Here is a 24,208-nt window from a genome sequence, read left to right on the forward strand (position 1 = left end):
ATTAAGGGAACAATCATCAGTGATACAATCACTTGAGAAAAGATCAATGGAGAACTTTACAATGGAGAGATCAGATATTGTATCCCTCCTGGTGAGAAGCAGTATGAAGAATACAGCACTGATTATGAAGTATTCTTATCAAAATAGCTGAACCTGAATCTAATCAAGCCTCCAGAGAAAACTTCCATCTATAAAAAATATAAGAAGAGAGCAAGACATACTACATGACACAAATATATAAAAGAAACAAACAGGTAAACTCAGAAAGTGGGACATTCCACAGGACACAGACCCAATTTCTGCAATTACACAAGGACATGGAAAAAAAAGTTGGAGAAGGGAGGAGAGGCTGCTCTATTTTAAAACAAACATAAAAATCAAATGTGATCTAAAGACCTATTTAGATCCAGATTTTAACCAACCAACTATAAAAAAACCATTTTTCGATAATTGGGAAAATTTGATTGTTGATTTATTAGTTAATATCAAGGAAATATTGTTAATTTTTTAGGTTTGATAATGGCTTTGTGGTTATGTAGGAAGAATGTCCATATTTTATAGAGATGTATACTAAAATACACAGGTCCAATAACATGAAATTTGGTTGAAATATTCAAAAAAGGGAGGGGAAGGATATATAGTGCACATGTGGAAGAATCTTGATGACTACTGAGTGATGAACAGATACAGGTTCATTGTCCTATTCTGTTTTCATGTACGTTATTAAGTATTTTTACAATTAAAAGGGGCAAGGGGGCTAATCGGAACCACCACTACCTGGGATACCTTTCATTCAAGGAGGACAAAGTAATTTCATATCAATAATAATAACATCAACAACAGTAGCTAACATTTAATAAACTTATGTGCTAGATACTCCAATCACTTTATATGAATTAACTTATTTAATCCATCTTCCTTAGCTTTGAAACATGCAATGTCAAGTCTACTTGCTCAAGTTTACTTTACCTGATATACTTGGTCTGTAGTACTGTTCTTTTTAACCCTGACTGTAACTGTTGTTCCATCTGGTAATGCTACTCTCAGCTCTACGTCAGACACACCATTGTAGTTCTGGGGAGAAAGACACAGAAAAAGAATTTATGACCCAGTATATCCTCATTCTCCTTGTAACATGCAAGCTAAACAACAACTTAACATGTGATAGAGAGAAAATGAGTTCCAATGAAAAGGGGAGAAAAGACACCTTATAAATCAATACATTTACAAGCCATTAAGCTGACTTTAGAGTACAGCAGCAGTTAACCTTTAAGAGGAACAGGGAGAAAAGAAATATGTTGAAGTCATGTTCACATTTTAATACAGAAAACTCGTGTGAAACAGACTAGGTCAAACACAGATGAGGTTTTTTGCTTATTTTCAAACATTCAGAACTCACAAATAAGAAGACAACTGAAAGCTATAGTTTCAACCAATATTCTCTGGTTTTATATGGTTAGGCATGTTAGATTGGCTCAAGAAGTACCATAAATTCCTTTCTGAATCCTGAAACAATCATGACACCTTTGAAAGGAAATGGATGAAACGAAGGAATTTGAGTTAGTCTGATGCCCAATTTTCTTCTAGCAAAGAGTAAACAGTACCTATTCTCCTTAATTCCAAAGAAATCATTCACTCTCACTGGTTTTGATGATTAACACATTCCTTAACAGATTTCTGACCTTGTCATCTTTATTAGAGAAACAACTCCATCTTCATTTACCATTAAAAAAATAAGTACTATTTATTGCCTAAAACCATCCTAAACATTACTTTGTATTACATATTCATTCTTCTATCAGTTAATATTTATTAAGCACCTACAATATGCCTGACACTGTGATAAGTCACTGGGAATATAAAGATGATCAAGATTTAGCTCTTGTTCTGGAGTTCTCATGTATAGCATGGTGACCACAGTTAACAATACTGTATTGTATACTGAAATTCGCTAAAATTTGTACATCTTAAGTGCTCTCACCAAAAAAGGAAGAAAGGAGCAATGAGGTGATAAATACGTTAATTACTTTGATTATGGTGATCATCACAATGTACACATACATCAAAACATCAAGTTGTATACCTCAAATATATACAATTCCTATCTGTCAATTATACCTCAATAAAGCTAAAAACCGATTTAACTCTTACCTACAGGTAGCTCACACTAAAAATATAAAGTAACAGTCTGAGCAAATATATAAAAATTAGAGAATGTGAGATGCCAACAACATGGTAATTTGTACTGACTCCAAGAGTTCTTGGTGGAATGAAAAATCGATGATTTGAATAACAGGGAAAGCTTCCAAGAGAAGGTGAACCTAGCACTAGCTCTTGGAGGATAAGCAGGACACACAGAAAAAGATTGAAAAATAGGCATTTTCCATAGTCGACATCTTTAATTTGTTTCTCCCACAATGAGCCACGAGGTAAACAGTCACTGTAGGAGTAGTCACTTACCTCGTCTGATTCGGACAGGAATTCCTGCATGATGTCACTCTCACCAATGACTCGTATTGAGCACACTGCAGAAAACAAAGATAGACTTTGCCATGAGGCTCTAAAATCAAGAATATAAAGTCAAGTACATATCAAGGTTTAAGTGTAAATCATTAGTACCAGGCAATGCTGAGGTAGTATGTCATCCCTAACATATGATACTTTAAGACACAAGAAACAGGGAGACCAAGATGGCGGCATAGGTAAACACCGGAGACCGCTGCCGCAAACAACCATTTCAAAAATACAACTAAAAGACTGAACGGACATCACCCAGAACCACAGGAAGGCTGGCTGAAGAGAGACTCTACAACTAGAAGGAAAGAGAACAGCAAATCGAGGCTCAGAGGCGGCGCAGTGTGGAAAATACAAAGGTACCGAGGTGCGCGCGCAAAGCGGGCTGGTGGCTGAGGGCGCGGTTGTCGTTTTCTGTCGGGAGTGAGTCTCAGACTCTGGGCTCCAGATCCGGGCGAGTCTCTAGGGACCCAGACTCAAACGGGAGAAGCGGGATTATCCGGCATCAGTTGGAACCTGAGGGCAGCTTTCTCTCTGAGGTTTGCAGCGGCTGCCGGGGTTCTGAGAAGCAGAGCCTCTGGGAACGGGACTGAGCGTGGCCATAACTGCTCCCTCCGCCCGCCCTGTTGAGCCCGCCCCGCCCAAACCCTGCGCACAGCCATTTGCCGATCGCCTCAGGCAAAGGCTGGATTAGCGCCTCCCCAGAAGGCAGACGTTTTCCATACAGCTGATTCCTATAGCCAGTCGGCCTGGGGGTCAAATCCCTCTAGTGTTAACTACAACAATTAAGGCTTGGCTAGAACAAGATTGCGCACAGAGACCACAAGGGGGTGCACCAAGAAAGCATAAAAGATGCGGAGACAAAAAAACATGACAGAAATGGAGGATATGGAGCTAAGAATCGCAATTTTGAGGGCTTGCCATAAATTTGTGCAGAGCCTCACGAAAACTAATGAGACCCTCGATGCTACGATAAAGAAATTAGAAAGTAAGCATACATGGACTGAAATAAAGAATATTATACCCAATAGCAGAACAGAGGAGTACAATAATCAAACCAAAGATTCGACAAAAAACACCCAATTGGAAAAGCAAAATGAAAAAAGAATCCGAAAATGTGAAGATAGTGTAAGGAGCCTCTGGGACAGCTTTAAGCGGTCTAATATCAGAATTATTGGAGTGCCAGAAGATGAGAGACAGCAAGATATTGAAAACCTATTTCAAGAAATAATGGCAGAAAACTTCCCCCATCTGGAGAAAGAAATGGACTTACCGGTCCAAGAAGCGCAGAGAACCCCAAACAAAAGGAATCCAAAGAGGACCACACCAAGACACATCATCATTAAAATGCCAAGAGCAAAAGACAAAGAGAAAATCTTAAAAGCAGCAAGAGAAAGAGGCTCAATTACCTACAAGGGAATACCCATACGACTGTCAGCTGATTTCTCAACAGAAACTTTGCAGGCCAGAAGGGAATGGCAAGAAATATTCAAAGTGCTGAATACCAAGAACCTACAACCAAGATTACTTTATCCAGCAAAGCTATCATTCAGAATTGAAGGTCAGATAAAGAGCTTCACAGATAAGGAAAAGCTAAAGGAGTTCATCACCGCCAAACCAGTATTATATGAAATGCTGAAAGGTATCCTTTAAGAAGAGGAAGAAGAAGAAAAAGGTAAAGATACAAATTATGAACAACAAACATGCATCTATCAACAAATGAATCTAAGAATCAAGTGAATAAATAACCTGATGTACAGAATGAACTGGTGATTATAATAGAATCAGGGACATAGAAAGGGAATAGACTGACTATTCTTGGGGGGAAAAGGGGTGTGGGAGATGCGGGAAGTGACTGGACAAAAATCATGCACCTATGGATGAACACAGTGGGTGGGGAGAGAGGGTGGAGGGTGGGGTGGGAGCTGGAAGGAGGGGAGTTATGGGGGGAAAAAAGAGGAACAAATGTAATAATCTGAACAATAAAGATTTAATTTAAAAAAAAAAAAGACACAAGAAACATTCATATCAATATGAACTAGGACAGAGAAGTAACAGAATGTACAAAAATGTAGCTTGCTAAAAATATTAAACAGCCAAAGGAAGTCACCCAAAAAAAGGGGAAATAAAAGTTCAGTAAATCTAACTTCGTAGTCTTGTGTGAACTATTAACAAGCTAGACAGCAGAGCAAGGCTAAGGTCAGTTAGAAATAAACCAAACACAAAACTGAAATACAAAAGGAAAGTTATCTACTTGGCCTAGGAACAGGCTAGCTAGAGAATCATCAACATTTAAAGCCATTTTGGGGGAAATGAGTAGGTAATTAATTAAGTATTAAGCTGAGCACATCTTGTCACCTCACTAATTTGAGCTTCAAAACAACAACAAAAAGAAAGGAGGAAGGAAAAAGGAACGCAGGCAGGTGGACAGCTAATCGTCTAAATCCAAGGAAGTTAATTTCCTGACACTCTCACGAGGATGGCAAATGACACTGATGATTTTACTTCATTTTATTTTTAAAAAATTGTACCATTTCTCATTTCCCAAGGGCTGTGTTTAGAGGCCATTCCATGCCAGAAAAAAAAGCTAAAAACAAATGAGGAGGTTTCACTACTTCTATGGTGAAAGTAATTTTTCTTCAGGGATAAAGCTCTCTACCAAAGTTAAAAAAAAAGTTTCAACTAGGTCAATTAGTTCTTACTCAAGGACACAAGGGCACAGGATTACGAAAATACCACGTAAGACCATTATTCTATTAATTTGTATTTTAAAGAAAAGCCCGTTGCTTAGCCAGCAAAGTATGTTAACTCTATAATGTAGTGAAGCAACAAAATGAGCTATTTTGGGGGGAGATCTGTGTCCTTTTCCCCAACTTTCTAGATAAGCAAATGCTTCACTATCTACATCCACAAACTCCTCATGTACTGTTTAGAAGTCCTAAGATAACAAATAAGTTTCACTACTTCTACCTATAACCTGCTTAGGACAAGGGGACTTTAGGTTATCTACAACTCAGCCAACCTATCTCTGGACACATGCAAGAGGAATGTGGAGTGTTCAAGGAGGATATGCCAGTGATACTGCCCACTTAGCTCCCAAATCAATTCAGCATGCTGAGTCACTTTGTATGTGTTTGCTGGCAAATAATATAACCCTATAAATAGAGGTCCTAATCACAACTAATTATGCATTTTTTTCTGTTATGTGCTCATTGAGTCAATAGAATAGGCTATTAATCGCTGTACTAGACATTCAGTCTTGGCTTCAAAGCTTAGATCATCCAACACCTATAGTCAGAAACTTGACTTACTTTCATTACTGCATTTCATGGAACTTAGCTATGCAGTTTAAGAGCTGCAACATATACCTAGACCCTGTATCTACTCAAGACAGTAGAGTTTAACAGGCCAGCTTACCTTTTTCTAGATATTCTTCCAACCCTCGTCGTCGGGCATCTAATTGCTGTTCTGATAAAGAGAATGGCCACTTCCCTGGAAGTCGGGGAAATGTAAAGTTGGCAAACTCTCTCTTCAGGTTTTGGTGTAGGATGGCAAACTCCCGGTACCGCTTAGAACACAGCTGCCTCCCTGCCATGTAAACATTGTATACCTGGCGAGGAGAAGAACAAAAAACAGCCTATTTAATACAACTTAAATCACAGAACCATCAACAGTCAGGCTCAGATTGATATTGTTGAGGTATGCATCTAACAGAGAATATGTTCAAGATCACTGTAAAATTAAGACTCATTTTTAATAAATATGCCAGAAATTATATGTATAAAAGAGGACTACTCCCTTCAAAGGGACCATGATCTTATTTTTGCTATTAAAATTACATCCAACACACTGTTTTAAATATCTTCAATGGTAATTATCAGCTTTAAGGGTAGATTTTATTTTCAGAAAGTTAAAAGTCATTTGAAGCAAACGTGGTAAATACTGTGAATGAACAAGTACGCAAACTGTTCTTGTTAATCGTCAAGTATGCCACTGATATTTGTGTGTGGCCCAAACTTCCAAAGAAAAGGGCCCTAGCTGGTTTGGCTCAGTGGATAGAGCATCGGCCAGTGGACTGAAGAGTCCCAGTTTCGATTCCGGTCAAGGGAACATGGCCAGGTTGGGGGCTTGATCCCCAGTGGGGGCATGCAGGAGGCAGCCGATCAATGATTCTCATCATTAATGTTTCTCTCTCTCCTTCCCTCTCTGAAATCAGTAAAAATACTTTTTTTAAAAAAAGGCTAATGATGATGTAAGCAATAGTGGTGTTTTTTTTTTTTGTTATTAAATAGATTTTTTCAAAAATTTCTTTCCTGAAGAAAAATACCTAGTTTTGATCCTCTGCCTTCCATCATTAAAACAGGGTTAACGAGAAATTAAAGAATAAGTATACTCTAAGGACCTCCTCGTAATAATAAAGTTATAATCCTCATAAAGAAATGAGTACAAATTTTTGTCTATTGCTAAAAGGCATGCCAAGTTTCTAGAACAAGACATCTGGCACATAGCAGGCACTCAGCAAATATTTCATAAAGAAATGAATGCATGCATGTGCAATTCTTGAATATGTGTCCTTATAAAGGAAAGTGGTGGGATGTGTAATCAAAATTCATCAAATAATCCAAGTTACTTTGTATTCTTAGAACTTATAAAATAATGCAGAGATAGGAATTTTAGTCCCAAATCACATTACAGCTTAGCAAAAGTCATTCAGAATTTTGAATGTATACAAAACAGGTCATCTATTCATGTAATCAAGAGTTAATCACTGAGCCCTGACAGTATTGATTAGTGTCGCCCTGTGCACCGAAGCGTCACTGGTTCAATTCCCAGTGAAGAGCACATACCTGGGTTACAGGTTATATCCCTGGTCCTAATCAGGGACACATGTGGGAGGCAACCAACTGATATGTCTCTTTCACATGGATGTTTCCCCCCACCCCCCTTTTCCTCTCCCTCCCTCCCACACACTCTCTCTAAAAAAATCAATGGAAAAGGTATCCTCTGATGAGGATTAACAAAACAAACAAAAAAAGAATTAATCACTGAGAATGTATAGCCTAAGCCTTTCCTTCAAGTTCAAGAAGAACCTTTTCCATGTTTCTGTGATTTAGGAAGCATGAATTAAATGCAAAAATAAAATAATTTATTCATTCACCCCCCCCCCCCCAACTCTCCCCCTATGATACCTCCCCAATTAAAAGCAAAGCCTCTAATCACTATCAAATAGCATGCAGGAATGTGTATGATTCTAATCAATGTGTTTTCTTCCTGTGATTATCACTCAAATTTGTAACTGATTGTAATGAATCCTACATATTACCAAGTATTGTCATCACAGCTCTCTAAAGTACAATGCATTCTGCTCGTGCAGCCCACTGGAATCCTCCTCACTTCACCCTGCACTTTAAGTGCCGCTGAGGAGTGAGTGGCATAAGTTCGGTCTAAGAAGGCTGGGCAGTTTCAGGGTTTCTCAGTGAGTTGCTTTGGGATAGGGCCATGCCCCACACTTTCCAGGGAACCTCACAGGAGAGCCAATAGAAATACCACCTTTTCCCAATCTCTAGCAAACCCAATCTCTGAGCTTCATAGGCTCCACCTGCCTGAGTACTAGGGGCTACACCCTGCTGAGGTCAGAGAAAATCTGGAACAGACTCAGACCTGTGGCTCCAGGGCAAGGAAAAATACCATCTTCCCATAAGTCTGATCGTCACTCCCCATCATGTGAAATCAGTAACTCCATCCTGATTATTCCAGAGGCTCTTTCTGGGACTAGCCTTTTCAGTGTCTAAGCCTGGCAGATGGCCAGCAGGGAGAGACAAGCAGAGACAGAACCTTGGGACATTTGCTGACCTGCCCGAGCCCCCTGCTGGTGCAGCCAAGCCCCGCAGAGGCATTCACATACTGTGGATCCCGTGTAGCTGAGGACAAGTTGCCAGGAGGCCAGGAACCTGCAGACCAAATGGCCGACTTTGGACAGCATCAGAGCAGGATCCAACACACTTCACTTTTTCTTTATTTTAATTTTATTTTTTTGCTATTTCTCTTCCCTTTTTTCCCTTAATATTTCATATTTCTCTCTTTCCTTTTCTAATTCTGTTTTCTTCCCTTTTTGTTTTTTGGAATTATCCCCTGGTTTTCTTTTCCTAATCTTTTCTTTTCTTCCTTTTTTTTCTTCTTTCCCTTCATATATTTTCTTATCTTATTCTTTTTCCTTTTGACTTTTATTGTATTTTTTTCTTTTCTTATTCTTTTTGTTGCTGCTGTTGGTTTATTGTTTTTGTCTTGTTTTTTTGTTTGTTTTTTGTTTTTTTGGCTTGGCCTTGTCTTGTTTTATTCTGTCAGTACCTGCACAACAAACTGCATGATGTGGTCAGAGTTGAGCCTCACAGTAAGTCTTAGGGTTGATCCCACACAAAAATGGGCCAACAGCAATTAAGACCCAATTACAACAGGAGGGCCCACTAAATCCAGACAAGGGACATTCCTAGAGCATCCAGCTCAGGAAATCAAGAAGACTGTGCCACTGGGTCCCGTAGGACACTTATTACATAAGGACACCCCACAAAGACTAGGAGGCACAGCATTTCTATCTAATACATAGAAACAAACACAAAGAGAGAGCAAAAACTGAGAGACAAAGAAACAACCCCCAAATGAAAGAAAAGGAGGAATCTACATAAAAAGAGCTAAATGAAATGGAGGGCAAGCAATTTATCAGATATAGAGTTCAAAGTAATGGTTATAAGGATGTTCAAAAACTTAGTAAGAACTATAAGGAAACTTTAGTGAGAACCACAACAGTATGAAAAGGGAAATAGAAACCATGAATAAGAACCAGTCAGAAATGAAAATACCATATCTGACATCAAGAATACACTAGAAGGAATTAACAGTAGATTGAATGAAGCACAGGATTGAATCAGTGGGTGTTTAAGGCTACCTTGGGATGCAAAGTAGACTTAAACACCCAATGAGAGCAACAAAAAACAAAAAAACAAAAAGCAGGATAGTTTAAGGGAACTTTGGGACACCACAAAACATAATAACATCCACATCATGGGTGTACAAGAAGGAGAAGAAAGTGAGCAAAGAATAGCAAATACCTCAGTTGTAGGCTTGATTCCCTGGTCCTGGTCAGGACATGTGTAGGAGGCAACCATCGATGTGTCTCTCTCACATCAATGTCTCTCTCTCTCTCTCTTTCTCCCCCTCCCCCCCATTGTCTCTTTAAAAAAAAAACCAATGGGAAAAAATATCCTCGGGAGAAGATTAACAAAAAAAAAAAAGAATCATAGACCTAACCATAAGAATGGCTATGATGCAGCCACTTTGGAAAACCATCTGGCATTTCCTCAAAAGGTTAAATGTAAGACTTACCATATGACCCAGCAATTCTACTCCTAAATATATATTTAAGAGAAATAAAAACAGATATCCACACAAAAATATGTACACACAAGCTCATAGCAAAATCATTCATAATGGCCAAAAAGTAGACAACCCAAATGTTCATCATCTGACAAACAGATAAATCAAATGTGGCATATCCATACAATGGAAGTTTGTTTGGCTGATACAAAGCTACAACATAGATAAACCTTGAAAACACATCTGATTTCATCTATATGAAATGTCTAGAACAGGCAATTCTATATAGACAAAAAGTAGATTAGCAGTTACCTAGGGCTGGTGGGAATGGGAGGTATGAAGAATGATGGCTAAATGGTATGGAGTTTCTTTTTTAGGTGATAAAAATGTTCTAAAATTGACTGTGGTTATGGTTGCACAACTCTGTGAACATACTAAGAACTACTGAACTGTACAATTAAAATGGGTGAATTTATGATATGAATCATACTTCAATAAAGTTATTACAAAAATGGAGGTAAAACTATAAAACTTTTATTAAAAAAAAAAAAAAGATTTGTGCCCCTGGGTTAAGCAAACTTCTTAGAATGCAAAAAGCATTATCTATAAATGAAAATAACGTATCAACTGGACAAACTGACAAAATTTAAAATCTATGTTCTTTGAAAGACACTATTAAAAATGAAATAAAAAGGCAAGCCACAGACTGGGTGAAATATTTCACAAAACATCTACCTGCCTGATAAAAGACTTATGTCCAAAATACATAAAGAACTCTTACAACAAAATATAAGACAACCCAATTTTTCAAATTCCTGGTCAGAGCACATGCCCGGGTTACAGGCTTAATCCCTAGTCGGGGACATGCAGGAGGCAGACAATTAATATTTCTTTCTCTCTCCCCCTCTACCTTCTTCTGTCTCTAAAATCAATAAAAACATATTTAAAATAAATCTGGGCAAAGGACCTGAATAGACACTTCTCTAAAGAGGACATAGAGCCAATAGACATATGAAAAAATGCTCAACATCATTAATCATAAGAGAGATGCAAATTAAATTACAATCAGATATCACTGCACACCTGCCAGAATGACTATCATCAACAAATCAAACAACAACAAGTGCTGAGAAGATATGGAGTAAAGGGAACCCTACTGCACTCTTGGTGGCAATGCAGACTGGTACAGCTACTGTGGGAAACGCTATGGAATTTCCTCAAAAAATTAAAAATGGAACTGCCTTTTGACCCAGTGATCCCATTTCTGGAAATATATCCTAAGAATCTCAAAACACCAATCAGGAAGAATGTATGCACCTCTATGTTCATAACAGTGTTACTTACAACAGCCAAGATCTGGAAACAGTCCAAGTGCCCATCAGTAGATGAGTGGATAAAAAAGCTGTGGAATACTACACAGCTGTAAAAAGGAAGGAACTCACCTTTTGTGACAGATATGGGGATTATAATGCTAAGCAAAATAAGCCAGCCAGAGAAAAACAAATACCATATCTCACTTATATGTGGAATCTAATGAACAAAATAAAATGACGAACAAAATAGTACCAGAGTCATGGATACATGGCACAGTCTGACAGATGCCAGAAGGGAAGTAGGTGAGGCAGACGTGATGAAAGAAGGTGAAGAGAATAGCCAAAAAACATATATGCATAGCCATGAACACAGACAACAGTGTGGTTAAGGACAGAGAGAGGGGAGGGTGGGGTCTGGGTGGAGGAGGCAAAGAAGGAAAAATGGGAGACATATGTAATAATGTCAACAATAAAAAATTTAAAAATAAAACAATTAGTAATATCCATCTTTTCCTGAAATCTACAGAGGTTCCCAAAGTCTTTGTTAATTCCCAAAAGGGTCTCAACATCCAAACTGCTCTACCTTAGAACCTGACCTTGATTTCTATTTCCTATGATTCAAAGTACAGCACTTGTAAAACCCAAAACTCTAAATTTTGTGTGTATGCTTCTGAGAATACATAGACCAGACTGGCATAAAATCCATGTGCTATCATCTCCAGCTAAATTGCAGATTAGTCGAACATTTGATCCTTCTGAACTTTTCTAGCTTCCTTGTTCTTCTCATCTCCCCACTAAAGAGAATGTACCATAAATATCTAGTGGTCCATTCCTATACAGGGGACAAATCTCAGTGTCAGAGATTGCAACTTTAGTTAGCTGGTTAGCTTTAAATACATGCAGTCTGTTTATATCTAACAGTATTCATTGCCTTTTTTTTTAATCCTCACCTAAAGATATATTTTTACTGATTTTTAGAGAGGAAGGGAGAGAGAAAGAGAGAAGCATCAATGTAAGAAACATCTATCGGTTGGCCCCCCTATAAGCCTTGACAGGGTATTGAACCTGCAACCTAGGCATGTGCCCAGACAGGAATCGAACCTGAACTTTTTTATGTATGGGACGACGTTCCAACCAACTGAGCCACTCAGCCAGGGCATTTTTTTTTTAAAAGGCAAATAAAGCATACTGCAACCAAAAGAAAAATTAGGTAGACTGGGCTATCAGTGGCAATTAGGTTTTGAAGAACAAAGGCATTCAGGAAAGGGACTGGCATATGTCACCCAGAATTCAAGATGGGCTTCCTGCATATCTACAACAGCAACAGAATAGAAATGGATAAAATAACTCGCATGAATTGCATTCAGAATATAATTAGGACCTTGGGAAAAACCAAAGTTAATCATTCACACAGTTATCTCCAAAGAAAATGAAAAAGAACAAGGTCTGAAGAGAAACAGGGCATTTGTAGGTTCTGAAGTCGACAAACTGAATTACCCAAATATTCTGGAGTACACCACTTTTTAAAATTAATCTTACTCTATAGCTCTACAGAGTCAACAGTGAAAGGTATGGCAACCAATGAAAAACCAAACAAACAAAACTTAAAACTGAAGGGAATGAAATTCAATTATGCTTATGCAGAAATAGGACTCGCCCTGGTTGGGTAGTTCAGTTAGTTAGGGCGTTGTCTCAATACACCAAGATTGTGGGTTCAATGCCGAGTCAGGACACATAAAAGAAGCAAGCAATAAATGCATAAAAAGTGGCACAACAAATTGATATATTGATATTTCTCTCCCTATTACCCTTCCCCTCTCTAAAAATCAATAACTTTTTTAGAAAGTAAAAAAACAAAAAGAACTATAGGATTCTTCATTACTATAGCTCACCCCCTGCACAATAAATCAAGTTTAGTGTCTTTGATTTATGTGTAAACCCACCTTCCTGGTAGGCAAACTGACCTGTTGTAGTCACTTATTCTAGTGCTCTAATATATGTCATAAATGATAAGATTAGGGGAAACAAAAGCTAGATGTTTGAGGGTCGAACTGGGCTGACACTCACCACAAACTTTTCACCATTCTGCTCCACATGTTTGTATGTGGGGACCGATATGGGCACTGCTTGCTTTTCTGTGTAATCATAAAATGATTGTCCCAACGAGTCGTCACTGGGATCTAGGTTATCTGCCTCATGAGGAGGTACAGATAACACTGTCAAGATCAATTCCTTCTCGCCTGCTCGGATCAGGTCCACCACCTGCTTGTGTGTTGCCCCCTCAACATTCACGCCGTTCCTAAGGGGAAAAAGGGAAAAAGACAATCCCATAAACCAGAAGGGTCCAAACACTTTGTATCTCCACCCTCCTGCCCCCACTCCAGTGTCACGCAGAATGAACCATAAAATCAAAAGATTAATGTGGTTCCAGACAAGCTGTTTCTATTTTTATAGATCATAATGTGCTTAAGGCTGGGGGTGGGGGAATGGAAACAGGTGAGAGAACCTACCCTTCCTCTATACCAGAATCCCACACACAGCTTCAGGAAAACAAATGGGAAGGAGGGGGAAGCTGAGGAGAAAACAAAGCTTTTAAAGCTTGATAGTCCGATATCCTCGTCCTAACTAATCATGTATATGACACAAAGTGGCTTTTAATAATCCTGCCATTTGAACTGTATTTTGTCCTTTTTAAATATCCTAGAAATTCTGTTGAAAGGAATTTTCCACAAAATGCATTCCCTTAATTTGTAAAGACTCAAAAAGTATGGCTTAAGATAATTCTTTTACATTTATATCTGATTTCCCCCCATATCTTCAAATTAGTCAACTTTATTTTCCTTTATGACAAGTTTCATTACCTTGGGACTTAAATGGTTTATATCTTCACATACATTAGTTTTTTAAAAGGCAATGCAATAATCCCTCTAAAGTTAAATTATCTGATCTAACTTCTTTTGTTCTCACAATCATTTCTCTTTATATCTCTTAGAATTCTATCTACTAATTTTCTGCTCTGTGCTAGCTCACTTAAACCCCTGTGATCTTAGTTCACACTAAAAAATATACATTTAAGGCTATAGAGTAAATCAACCTACTCATTCTCCTTCCTATTTCTCTGTTTAAAATGGCTGAAACCAGGAAAAGTATGAGGTTTGGAAGAACAATAATTTCGTCAAGAAAGATGCTGAGTCTCACAAAACTCACTCAGCAAACCGAACTACCTTCCCAGAATGCTGACCCAGCCTGCTGTCTCAGCAAAAACCACTAGGCAGCTGGCGGGCCCAGAAGTTCCCTCCATGGCTCTCCCAAGAGAGTTCAGAAATACATACCTGGCCTTTAGTCAATTTGATAGAATCTTATCTACCCTTTAAACTTTTTCAGCCCTGTTCCAAACCATTACAATTTTACCTTACTGAAAATGATGCTAAGTTTAGTAATAAGTGTTCTACAAACTTTTCAATCACTGGCATTGTCTCTGTCAGAATCTGGTATCCGAAACATCCATTTATATAAACAGAACAGACAGAAGATCACCCAGCTAGCCTCCTTCCTTATGTTGGGTTTAACAATCTAGCTAGTAAAATTCAGCACTCTTGACATTGCACAACCTAAATAACTTACACACACACACACACACACACACACACACCAGTAATTTTACAACTAGCTAGCTCTCCAAGAAAATAAAGAGTCCCTTCCTCTGATGGAAATTTGGACTTTTAAAATTCAGGTCAGATCAGACTAATGACCAGGTAAAAATGGTCACCTCTGATCAGAGAGCGGGATAAAATAAAAAGAAAACGGGCTTTGGAGCTAGATCTACAAATCCCAACTCTGCCTTTTTTATGATCAGAATTGGTCTTGATCAAGTTACTTAACCGTTTTTAGTGTTGCTTTCCACATCTGTAAAATGGAGACAATAATAAGTCCTTAACAGTGTTGCTGTGAGAATTAACGCTTAATAAAATGTAACTTGCCTGAACACTTATATCAGAAGGTATAAAAAGGAAAGAAGTACTATGTACCTGTTGGTTATGAAGAGATTTTGGTTAAAGAAGAAACGGAAACCTAAATAAAGTTAGGGATTGGCAAAAGATTTCATCTAAACCTTTGGCCTTAGTAGAAGTTCTGAGAAAATGTTTTGCTGGTAGAATAAAACTGAAAAAACAAAAGTTGGAAATCAATATAGAGAAGTTCATCTATCCCTAGGAATCTTATCTAGTTCACAATACCCTTGTTAGTTAAAAAAAAAAAAAAAAAAGTGGGGAACACTAATACTTTGAGATGGAACAAACTACTATGGATACTAAAACAAGACTTTTATATTAATGCAATTTTATGAGCTGCATATTTGTGGGGGGGGAAAAGTTTAAGAATTGATGCTCAAATCTTACTTTTCAGCTCCCTAATTTTTTCTGTTAAAGGATTTTTAATTTGTGGTACTCTGTTGATAGGCTTGGGGGTCAGTGAACACCTACAAAATTTGTATGTAAAATTGTATTTGTGTGCATATACAATATTTTTTCCCTGGGGAGGGCCCCACAGCTTTCATCAGCTTCAAAAAGGAGAATGTAATCTCCAGAAACGTTGAAAACTATTGCTTCCAATGCACCTCCACCCATTCAGTTTTCAAGTTAGAATACACTGCTCCTTGGGTCACTCACAGAAACAAGCCCCCAAAATCATCACAAAAACGTAAGTGAAGCTTACTTCAAGAGCAGCCTAGGGAGCAAGGGAGCGTGCTTAGATTTCACTTCTTAGTAAGACCACACTTCAAATTGGCTATAATCCCAAAAACCACTTTTAAAAAGGAAAAAAAAAACCAACAACAACAAAGAAAAGACTACCACTGTCACATTCTAAACACACTTGCTAGTATTTATTTGGTGCAGCTAAAGAAGGAATGTTGTATATTCCATGATTTAATATACAAAGCTGGAAATTCTTTCATTCTTCAGAGAATGAAATGAAGTCAGTTAAAACCCCAGGATGTCTGATTTCATAAAGGGCCCTCCCTCCTCAAGAATTAAGAGGCCTTCAGAGTCATAAAAATGTTTATATGACATCCTCTTTTTCCACAAGAATGCTACTACACCAGGCTCAAACTAGGTGGGGCCCAATGAACAATTCTGAAGGCATAAATGAATGTAAGCTAGAAATTCTGCAGTAAAGGGAATTTTCAGCAACACAGACTTCAGGTTCAAAGCATAGGTTTTGGAGTCAGACTGACTAGTGTACCATTTAACAGATAAGACATTATTCAATCTCACTAATCCTCGATTTCTAATCCATAAAATGGGGTTAATAATACCTAGAGCTATGTTGTGAGAACTAAAATGCAATGAAGCTAGAACATGGTAAACACTTCATAAATAGTAGCTATTCATGTGATAGCATTTCTATCAGTTGTGCAAGCAAGTTGGTAGTATTTTGGCCTCCTAATAATACAAGCCACTAATTTCCCTTGCTTTTCTTCTGTCTTTGCAACATAATCTAGTTGAAATTCATTTGAAAATAAATCATTGAGCTGTCAACCAATGATAATGGGATCATAAGATCATCACCTTCATATGACATCAAAGAACCACTAAATCCTACACCACACAAAAGTAGCTACTGGCCAGTAAGTTCTACCCATCTATGCTTCTTCCACAAAGAAAGGCAATAGCTTAAACATACTATCAAAAATTTTCAACAGATAAGTGATTAAACAAACATAGCAAAATGTTCATTGTAGAATAGGTGGTAGGTATGCAAATATTCATTGTGCAATTCCTTCAAGTTTCCTGTATGTTTGAAATTTTTCATAAAATGTGGGGAGGGAGAGAAAGCTACCAAAAACCTCCAACAATCCAACAAAATTTTATTTCCTTAGGCAACTAGATGACACTCAATTTACCGTGTCTTCAGCACTATAAAGATACACTTGACAATTTTAATAAAATTCTCCTCTTTTTCTCTTTATCCTCACCTGAGGATATGTTTTTATTGATTTTAGAAAGAGAGGAAGGGAGAGAGGGAGTGAGAAAGAGCGAGAGGGCGAGAGAGAGAGAGAGAGAGAGAGAGAGAGAGAGAGAGATCAGCTGCCTCCGGCACACCCTGACGGGATTGAACCTGCAACCTTTTTTTTTTTTTTTTTGGTGTACGGCATGATGCTCCAACCAACCAAGCCACCTGGGCAGGACAACATTCTCTTCATTTTTTACGTAAGACCAAAATTTTGCCCCATTAGAAAAGCTTTCAGCTAGCTAATGGGAGTGGCTTTCAATAAGACTTTTATTCAACTAAAGTTAGCCAGCTGAGGAAATTGCAAAACTAATATAAACACTCCCAGAAACAGGAAAAAGCTCTAAATAGTCAGGATTTGTTTTTGTACAGTGCTTGTACAGGAAACTGTATATAATGAAACTAGACACGGATGGAATATGACAGAGCTGATCATTATATGTACCATAAGAAGGAGCCATGCTAAGTGGTAAGCAAATATTATTTTGACCCCTTGTGACATTCAAGAAATTAATTAAAGGATAATTAGTCCCTCAGAGGCAGCCTATAAAAAATATGACAATGAATTCTTATAACTGCAAATAATTAAGATGTACTTTTCGATTTTGTAGATTAAAACACAATGACTACATATCCATAAGAACAGTTCAAATAAAAAAGAGTGACAAAGCCAAGTTTTGCTAAGGGTGTGGAAGAACTGAAATTCTCCTACATTGCTGATGGGAGCATAAAGCAAAACAACCTAGCAGTTTCTTATAATGCTAAACATGCATTTACCATATGACCCAACAATTCCATTCCTAAGTATTTACCCCAGAGAAATGAAAACATGTCCACACAAACAATTGTAGTTGAATGTTCAGTGGAGCTTTAGTCATAATAGTCCAAAACTGAAAACAGTCAAATGTCTATCAAGAGGTGATCGCATAAACAAACTGTGGCATAGTCATGCAATAAAAAGACCAAACTACCAATAGCGACAACAACATGAATGAATCTTAAAACACACTGAGCAAAAGAAGTGAAACAGAAAATAGTCTAATTGACATGGAAAACAGTAGGGAGGTTCCTCAAAAAATTTAAAAGAGAACCAACTGCCTTATGATCCAGTAAATATAAATATATATATATCCCCAAAGAAACCCAAAACACCAATTTGAAAGAATATATTCACTACAGCATTATTTACAATAGCCAAGATATAGAAGCAACCCAAGTGCCCATCAATAGACGAGTGGATAAAAAAGTTGTGGTACATATATACAATGGAATATTACTCAGCCATTTAAAAAATAGGAAATCTTACCATTTGCGACAGCATGTATAGACCTAGACAGTATTATGTGAAGTGAAATAACTTAGACAGAAAAAGACAAATACCACATGATTTTACTTTTATGTAGAATCTAAAGAACAAAATAAATGAACAAACAAAACTAAAATAGAGTCTTAAATGTAGTAAACAGATAATGGTTGCCACTTGGTGAAAAAGGTGAAGGGATTAAGAAGTACAAACTGGAAGTTACAAAATAATCACAAAGATGTAAAGGACAGCATAGAGAATATAGTCAATATTATAATAACTAGTATGATGTCAGGTGGGTAGTGGAAATATAGGGGTAACACTTCTATCCACTGCTGTACACCTGAAACTAATAAAAAATAATACTGAGTGTAAACCATAATTGAAAAATTAAATTTAAAAAAAATTTTGGAATTTTGTTTCAGAAACAACATTTTTGCACCTTACATTTTAGAACAGCTAATTTATTGATAGGACAAGAGAAATACAACTAGAGAAAGTAACTGGCCAAAGGGTTCTAAAATATTTCAACTTTTTCTAATAAACAAAAAATCTGGCCAACAATTTTAAAAGCACATATCTAAATTACTTTTAATGTAAACTTATAACATATAAAAAAAATGAGATGATGACGATATATAAACTAGAGGCCCAGTGCACGAATTCATGCACAGGTGGGCTCCGGCCAGCCCGCACTGATGGGGGGGGGGGGGGGCATTGGGTGTGGGGCCAGCAGGGGGAGGGGCTGTGGGCAGTTGGCCAGCCAGTCCCGCCCCCTGGTCAAACTCCCGGTAGAACTGGTCGAAGGGACAATTTGCATATTAGCCTTTTATAATATAGGATAAGACAAATCCTTCCTTTTGGAAAGTAATTTTACTGGTAATGTGCACTTAAAGTCATAAAAATGTTCATATTCTTTCCACTCAAATGGTATAACAAGAAATTTATCCTGCCCTGACCGGTTTGGCTCAGTGGAGAGCGTCAGCCTGCGGACTGAAGGGTCCCAAGTTTGATTCCGGTTGGGGGCATGTGCCTTGGTTGCAGACATATCCCCAGTGGGGAATGTGCAGGAGGCAGCTGATTGATGTTTCTCTCTCATCAATGTTTCTAACTCTTTATCCCTCTCCCTTCCTCTCTGTAAAAAATCAATAAAATATTTTTTAAAAAGAGAGAAATTTATCCTAAGGAAATCATCAAAATGTGAGCTCCATGAGGGCAAGAACTTTACAGTGGTATATAGACCATTCTCAAATATCTTCAAGAACAATGAAATAATCCTGAACTCAGAAAAAGTAGGCACAAACATATTCATCATTATTTAGGTTGTTTCCGAATTTCTGTTCTTATTTTAAAAAAAAGTCAACAATAGGGAATAAATCAGTTAGTAGGTGGGGGAATCCCAGACTGTAATAAGAGAATCTAACTATATTTCAAATATATTTCAAACAACCTCACTGAAGGGGGTGGGAGGAAAGGCACAGGCCTAAGTAACTGGAAATTAATGAATCCCATAAGGCTAAAGGCAACAGAGACTGCACATAAGTGCTGTATTTGTCGATAAAGTTATTTCTCACAGGGGTAAAAATTCTGATATTGCTATACATGTATACTGGAATTGGACAATTAAGTAAATGAATGGTGGATGTGGGAAGCCAAGTTTCTCACTGTTAGTGTGGAAATATACAGATCTACAAGGGGAGGGAATCAAAATGATCCATATGTTAATGGAGTAAAGCCAGACATCAGTAAGAACCCATATTTAACTTAATACAGATACAGATGGTTACACACACACACACACACACACACACACATTTCTTTGTTAGCTGAGAGGGCCAGAAAGAAACTATACCCTAGTAGCAATGACCACACCTAGCACCCAGGTCTTGGTTTCTAATACCATTCTCCAATAAAAAGAAATAGGACACTTTGGAGAAAAGGCTGATTCTAGGACTGGAACAGGAAATACACAGATGAGCCTGGATCATTTTGTAGTGGCAGAAAGTAAGGAAGTACTCAAAAACAAAACAAAACAAAACAAAAACACACTGATGGGGATATGGCAAAGGGCACAGGAGCCAACTGTAAGGACTACCGATGAATGACAAAAGCTAGAAATGGAGCAACAAAATAAAGCATCAGCATCAGATTATGTATCCCAAAGTGTGAACTAAATATCCATGATCCCATACTGATACAAATAAATGATTGATAAATGAATACATGGGCAGTAGACATTCTTCTCCTACGCAGACTTCCAAAGCAATTATATAGATACTACACTTTAAAGGAGGGGAGCATAACTCCCCACTCCTTAAGTGTGGGCTGCACCTGGTGACTCCTATCCAAAGAGTATAGTATAAGGAGTGGGGAGGGGAAAAGGAACATAACTTGCCAGCGGAGAAACCTGACAAACACTACTTCAGCCAGATGATGACGGTTAATAAGTCATAATGATGACAGTGTGTGCCCTTGATATGAACTGATGAAAATGGTACCTCTGTGATCTTCCTCAAAAAAACAAACAAAAAACCCAAGTCCAATCATGAAAAATATCAGACAAATTCCAATAATCAGGTATCCTACAATATACCTAATCAGTATTCCTCAAAACTGTCAAGGTCATAAAAAACATGGAAAGACTAAGAAGTTGTCACAGCCAGGATGAGCCTAAGGAGATGTGACAACTAAATGTAAGGTTATCCTGGATGGGATCCTCGAACAGAAAGACATTAGGTAAAAACCAAGGAAATCCTAATAAACTAAAGGATTTAGTTAATAATAAAGTATCGCCGAAACCGGTTTGGCTCAGTGGATGGAGCGTCGGCCTTCGGACTGAAGGGTCCCGGGTTCGATTCCGGTCAAGGGCATGTACCTGGGTTGCGGGCGCATCCCCAGTGGGAGATGTGCAGGAGGCAGCTGATCGATGTTTCTCTCTCATCGATGTTTCTAACTCTCTATCTCTCTCCCTTCCTCTCTGTAAAAAATCAATAAAATATATTTTAAAAAAAAAATAATAATAAAGTATCAACATTGGTTCATTAATCTAAACAAATCTACCATACTAATGTAATATGTTCATAATAGGAAAAAATATGTATGATGGGAGTGGGAAAGAGATATATGGGAACTCTCTGTACTATCTGTTCAATTTTTCTGTAAATCTAAAACAGTCCTAGAAAATAAAGTCTATTAATTTAAAAAATTAGACTATAAATTGTATACAAAAGTATGATTTCAACTTCATAAGGAATTGTGTATGCGTGATAACATAGGTGATTTTTTCCTCCCATTTTCTTTGGTCTCCAAATTTTCTCCAACATATTTATTTTTATAATTTAAAAAATGAATTTTATACCACTACACCCTAAGAATGGCCAAAATCCAGAACACTGACAATAGCAAATGCTGACAAGGATATGGATTAACAGGAATTCTCATTCATTGCGGATGGGAAAGCAAAATGGTATAGCCACTTGGGAAGACAGTTTGGCAGTTTCTTACAAAATTAACATACTCTTGCCACATGATCCAGCAAGTGTGCTCCTCGGTATTTAATCAAATAAGCTGAAAACATATCCACACAAAAACCTACACAGAGATGTTTATAGCAGCTTTATTCAAAGTGCTGAACCTTGGATAAATGAACTGTGGTAAGTCCAGATAATAGAATATTATTCAGCACTAGAAAGAAATAAAATGTCAAGCCACGAAAATACATGAAGGAAACTTAAATGAATATTACCAAGTTATAGAAGACAGACTGCAAAGGCTACGTACTTTATGATTTCAACTGTATGACAATCTGAAAGAGGCAAAACTAGAGAAATGGTAAAAAGATCAGTGGTTGCCAGGGCTTGGAGGGAGAGAGGACTAAATAAGCAGAACACTGAGAATTTTTAGGACAGTGAAACTATTCTGTGTACTATAATGGTGGATACATGCCATCATAAATTTGTGCAAACCCACAAAATATACACCACCAAGAGCAAACCCTAAAACAAACTGCAGACTCTGTATGACAATGATGTGTCAATGAAGGTTAATCAACGATAACAAATGTGCCCCTCTGGTAGGGGATGTTTATAATGGTGGAGGCAATGCCTGTGGGTGGGGGTGAGGGGCAGGAGGTTTGTGGGAAACCTCTGTACCTTCTGCTCAATTTTGCTGTGAACCTAAAACTACTCTAAAAAAGAAAGCCTATTAAATTTTTTTAAAATATATTTTATTGATTTTTTACAGAGAGGAAGAGAGAGGAATAGAGAGTTAGAAACATTGATGAGAGAGAAACATCGACCAGCTGCCTCCTGCACACTCCCACTGGGGATGTGCCCGCAACCAAGGGTACATGCCCTTGACCGGAATCGAACCTGGGACCTTTCAGTCCGCAGGCCGACGCTCTATCCACTGAGCCAAACCGGTTTGGCAAATTTTTTAATGTATTTTAAAGTTAAGAATGAAACCTCAAAAAATTATATATATATACACACACACACACATATATATATACTAGTATACATATATATATCAAAGTGGATCTACCTCTATTGTCAAAATTCACGATTCCTTAGTGAATAATTCAAAACAAGATAGAGTGAGCTATTTCATTTCTGCCATAAAAATCAAACCAAGTTCTGAAATATTCAAATCAGAAAAATGCCATAGCTTTAAACAGTTAAATAGTTTTTTATTTTCACTTAGGAATCTAGATCCACAAAATAATTTCACTAATTGCCACTTATCCCTGTTTCTTTCCCTGCCCACCAATAAAAAAAAAAATCTGTGTTCTCTTCAGTTATGATTTAATATAACAATTTTCTAGCCTGAACAACTGCTAAATATAATTAAGCAGAAAACTACTACATCATAGTTATAAGGCAGTGATGGTGAACCTATGACACGCGTGTCAGAGGTGACACGCAAACTCATTTTTTTGGTTGATTTTTCTTTGTTAAATGGCAGTTAAATATATAAAATAAATATCAAAGATATAAGTCTTTGTTTTACTATGGTTGCAAATATCAAAAAATTTCTATATGTGACACGGCACCAGAGTTAAGTTAGGGTTTTTCAAAATGCTGACATGCTGAGCTCAAAAGGTTCGCCATCACTGTATAAGGTCTCAAAATTACCATGAGTTTGTGTTCTCTTACTGATTTCCTAAGACCACTGTCATATAATGCAACTAGAGGCCCAGTGCACAAAATTCATGCATGGGTAGGGTCCCTAGTGGCTGCCAACCAGAGCCTTCATTCATTCCACACCGCCCCATGATGGTCAGCACACATCATAGCAAGCAACCAAATTCCCGATCAGTCAAACTCCCGAGGGGACACTTTGCACATTAGGCTTTTATATATACAGAATATAGAAGATACCTCTGATAGACTATTCTTTACTAGGAAAAGAGAATATAAAAAGCAAAGTGTCTTGACTCAAACTATAGCCAAAAACAAACGAACAAAAAAACTCATCTTATTTTAAGCCTCATCTTTAGCAAGTGAAGGGAAACAACAAATGTTAACTGTATGGAAACCAAATTAAGTTTGCTTTCCAGCCCTAGTTCACAAATCCTTTGGTTCTTTTAAGTGTTAAAAGCAAAATCAATATTTATACCGATATTTTAAACACCTACATCCAGAAGTTCAACACTAAGCAAAAGAGAGTATTCATGACAATAAAGTATGGCCCTGACAGG

At 37.6% G+C, this 24,208-nt stretch overlaps 1 protein-coding gene across 1 annotated transcript in view; it reads right to left on the reverse strand.

The window, feature by feature from the left end:
- Positions 1-24,208, reverse strand: part of SNX27 (sorting nexin 27) — a 52,517-nt gene that overhangs the window by 20,853 nt on the left and 7,456 nt on the right. The window contains exons 2-5 of the mRNA XM_070397524.1: positions 13,266-13,497; positions 5,932-6,124; positions 2,461-2,525; positions 970-1,074 (exon numbers count right to left, since the gene is read on the reverse strand). Coding sequence (XP_070253625.1) covers positions 970-1,074; positions 2,461-2,525; positions 5,932-6,124; positions 13,266-13,497 — 595 coding nt within the window. The remainder of the gene's footprint in view (positions 1-969; positions 1,075-2,460; positions 2,526-5,931; positions 6,125-13,265; positions 13,498-24,208) is intronic.

This window comes from Myotis yumanensis, unplaced genomic scaffold, assembly GCF_028538775.1.
Source record: "Myotis yumanensis isolate MYYU_CA2020_CCGP unplaced genomic scaffold, mMyoYum1.0.hap1 SCAF_17, whole genome shotgun sequence".
Taxonomy (NCBI): domain Eukaryota; kingdom Metazoa; phylum Chordata; class Mammalia; order Chiroptera; family Vespertilionidae; genus Myotis; species Myotis yumanensis.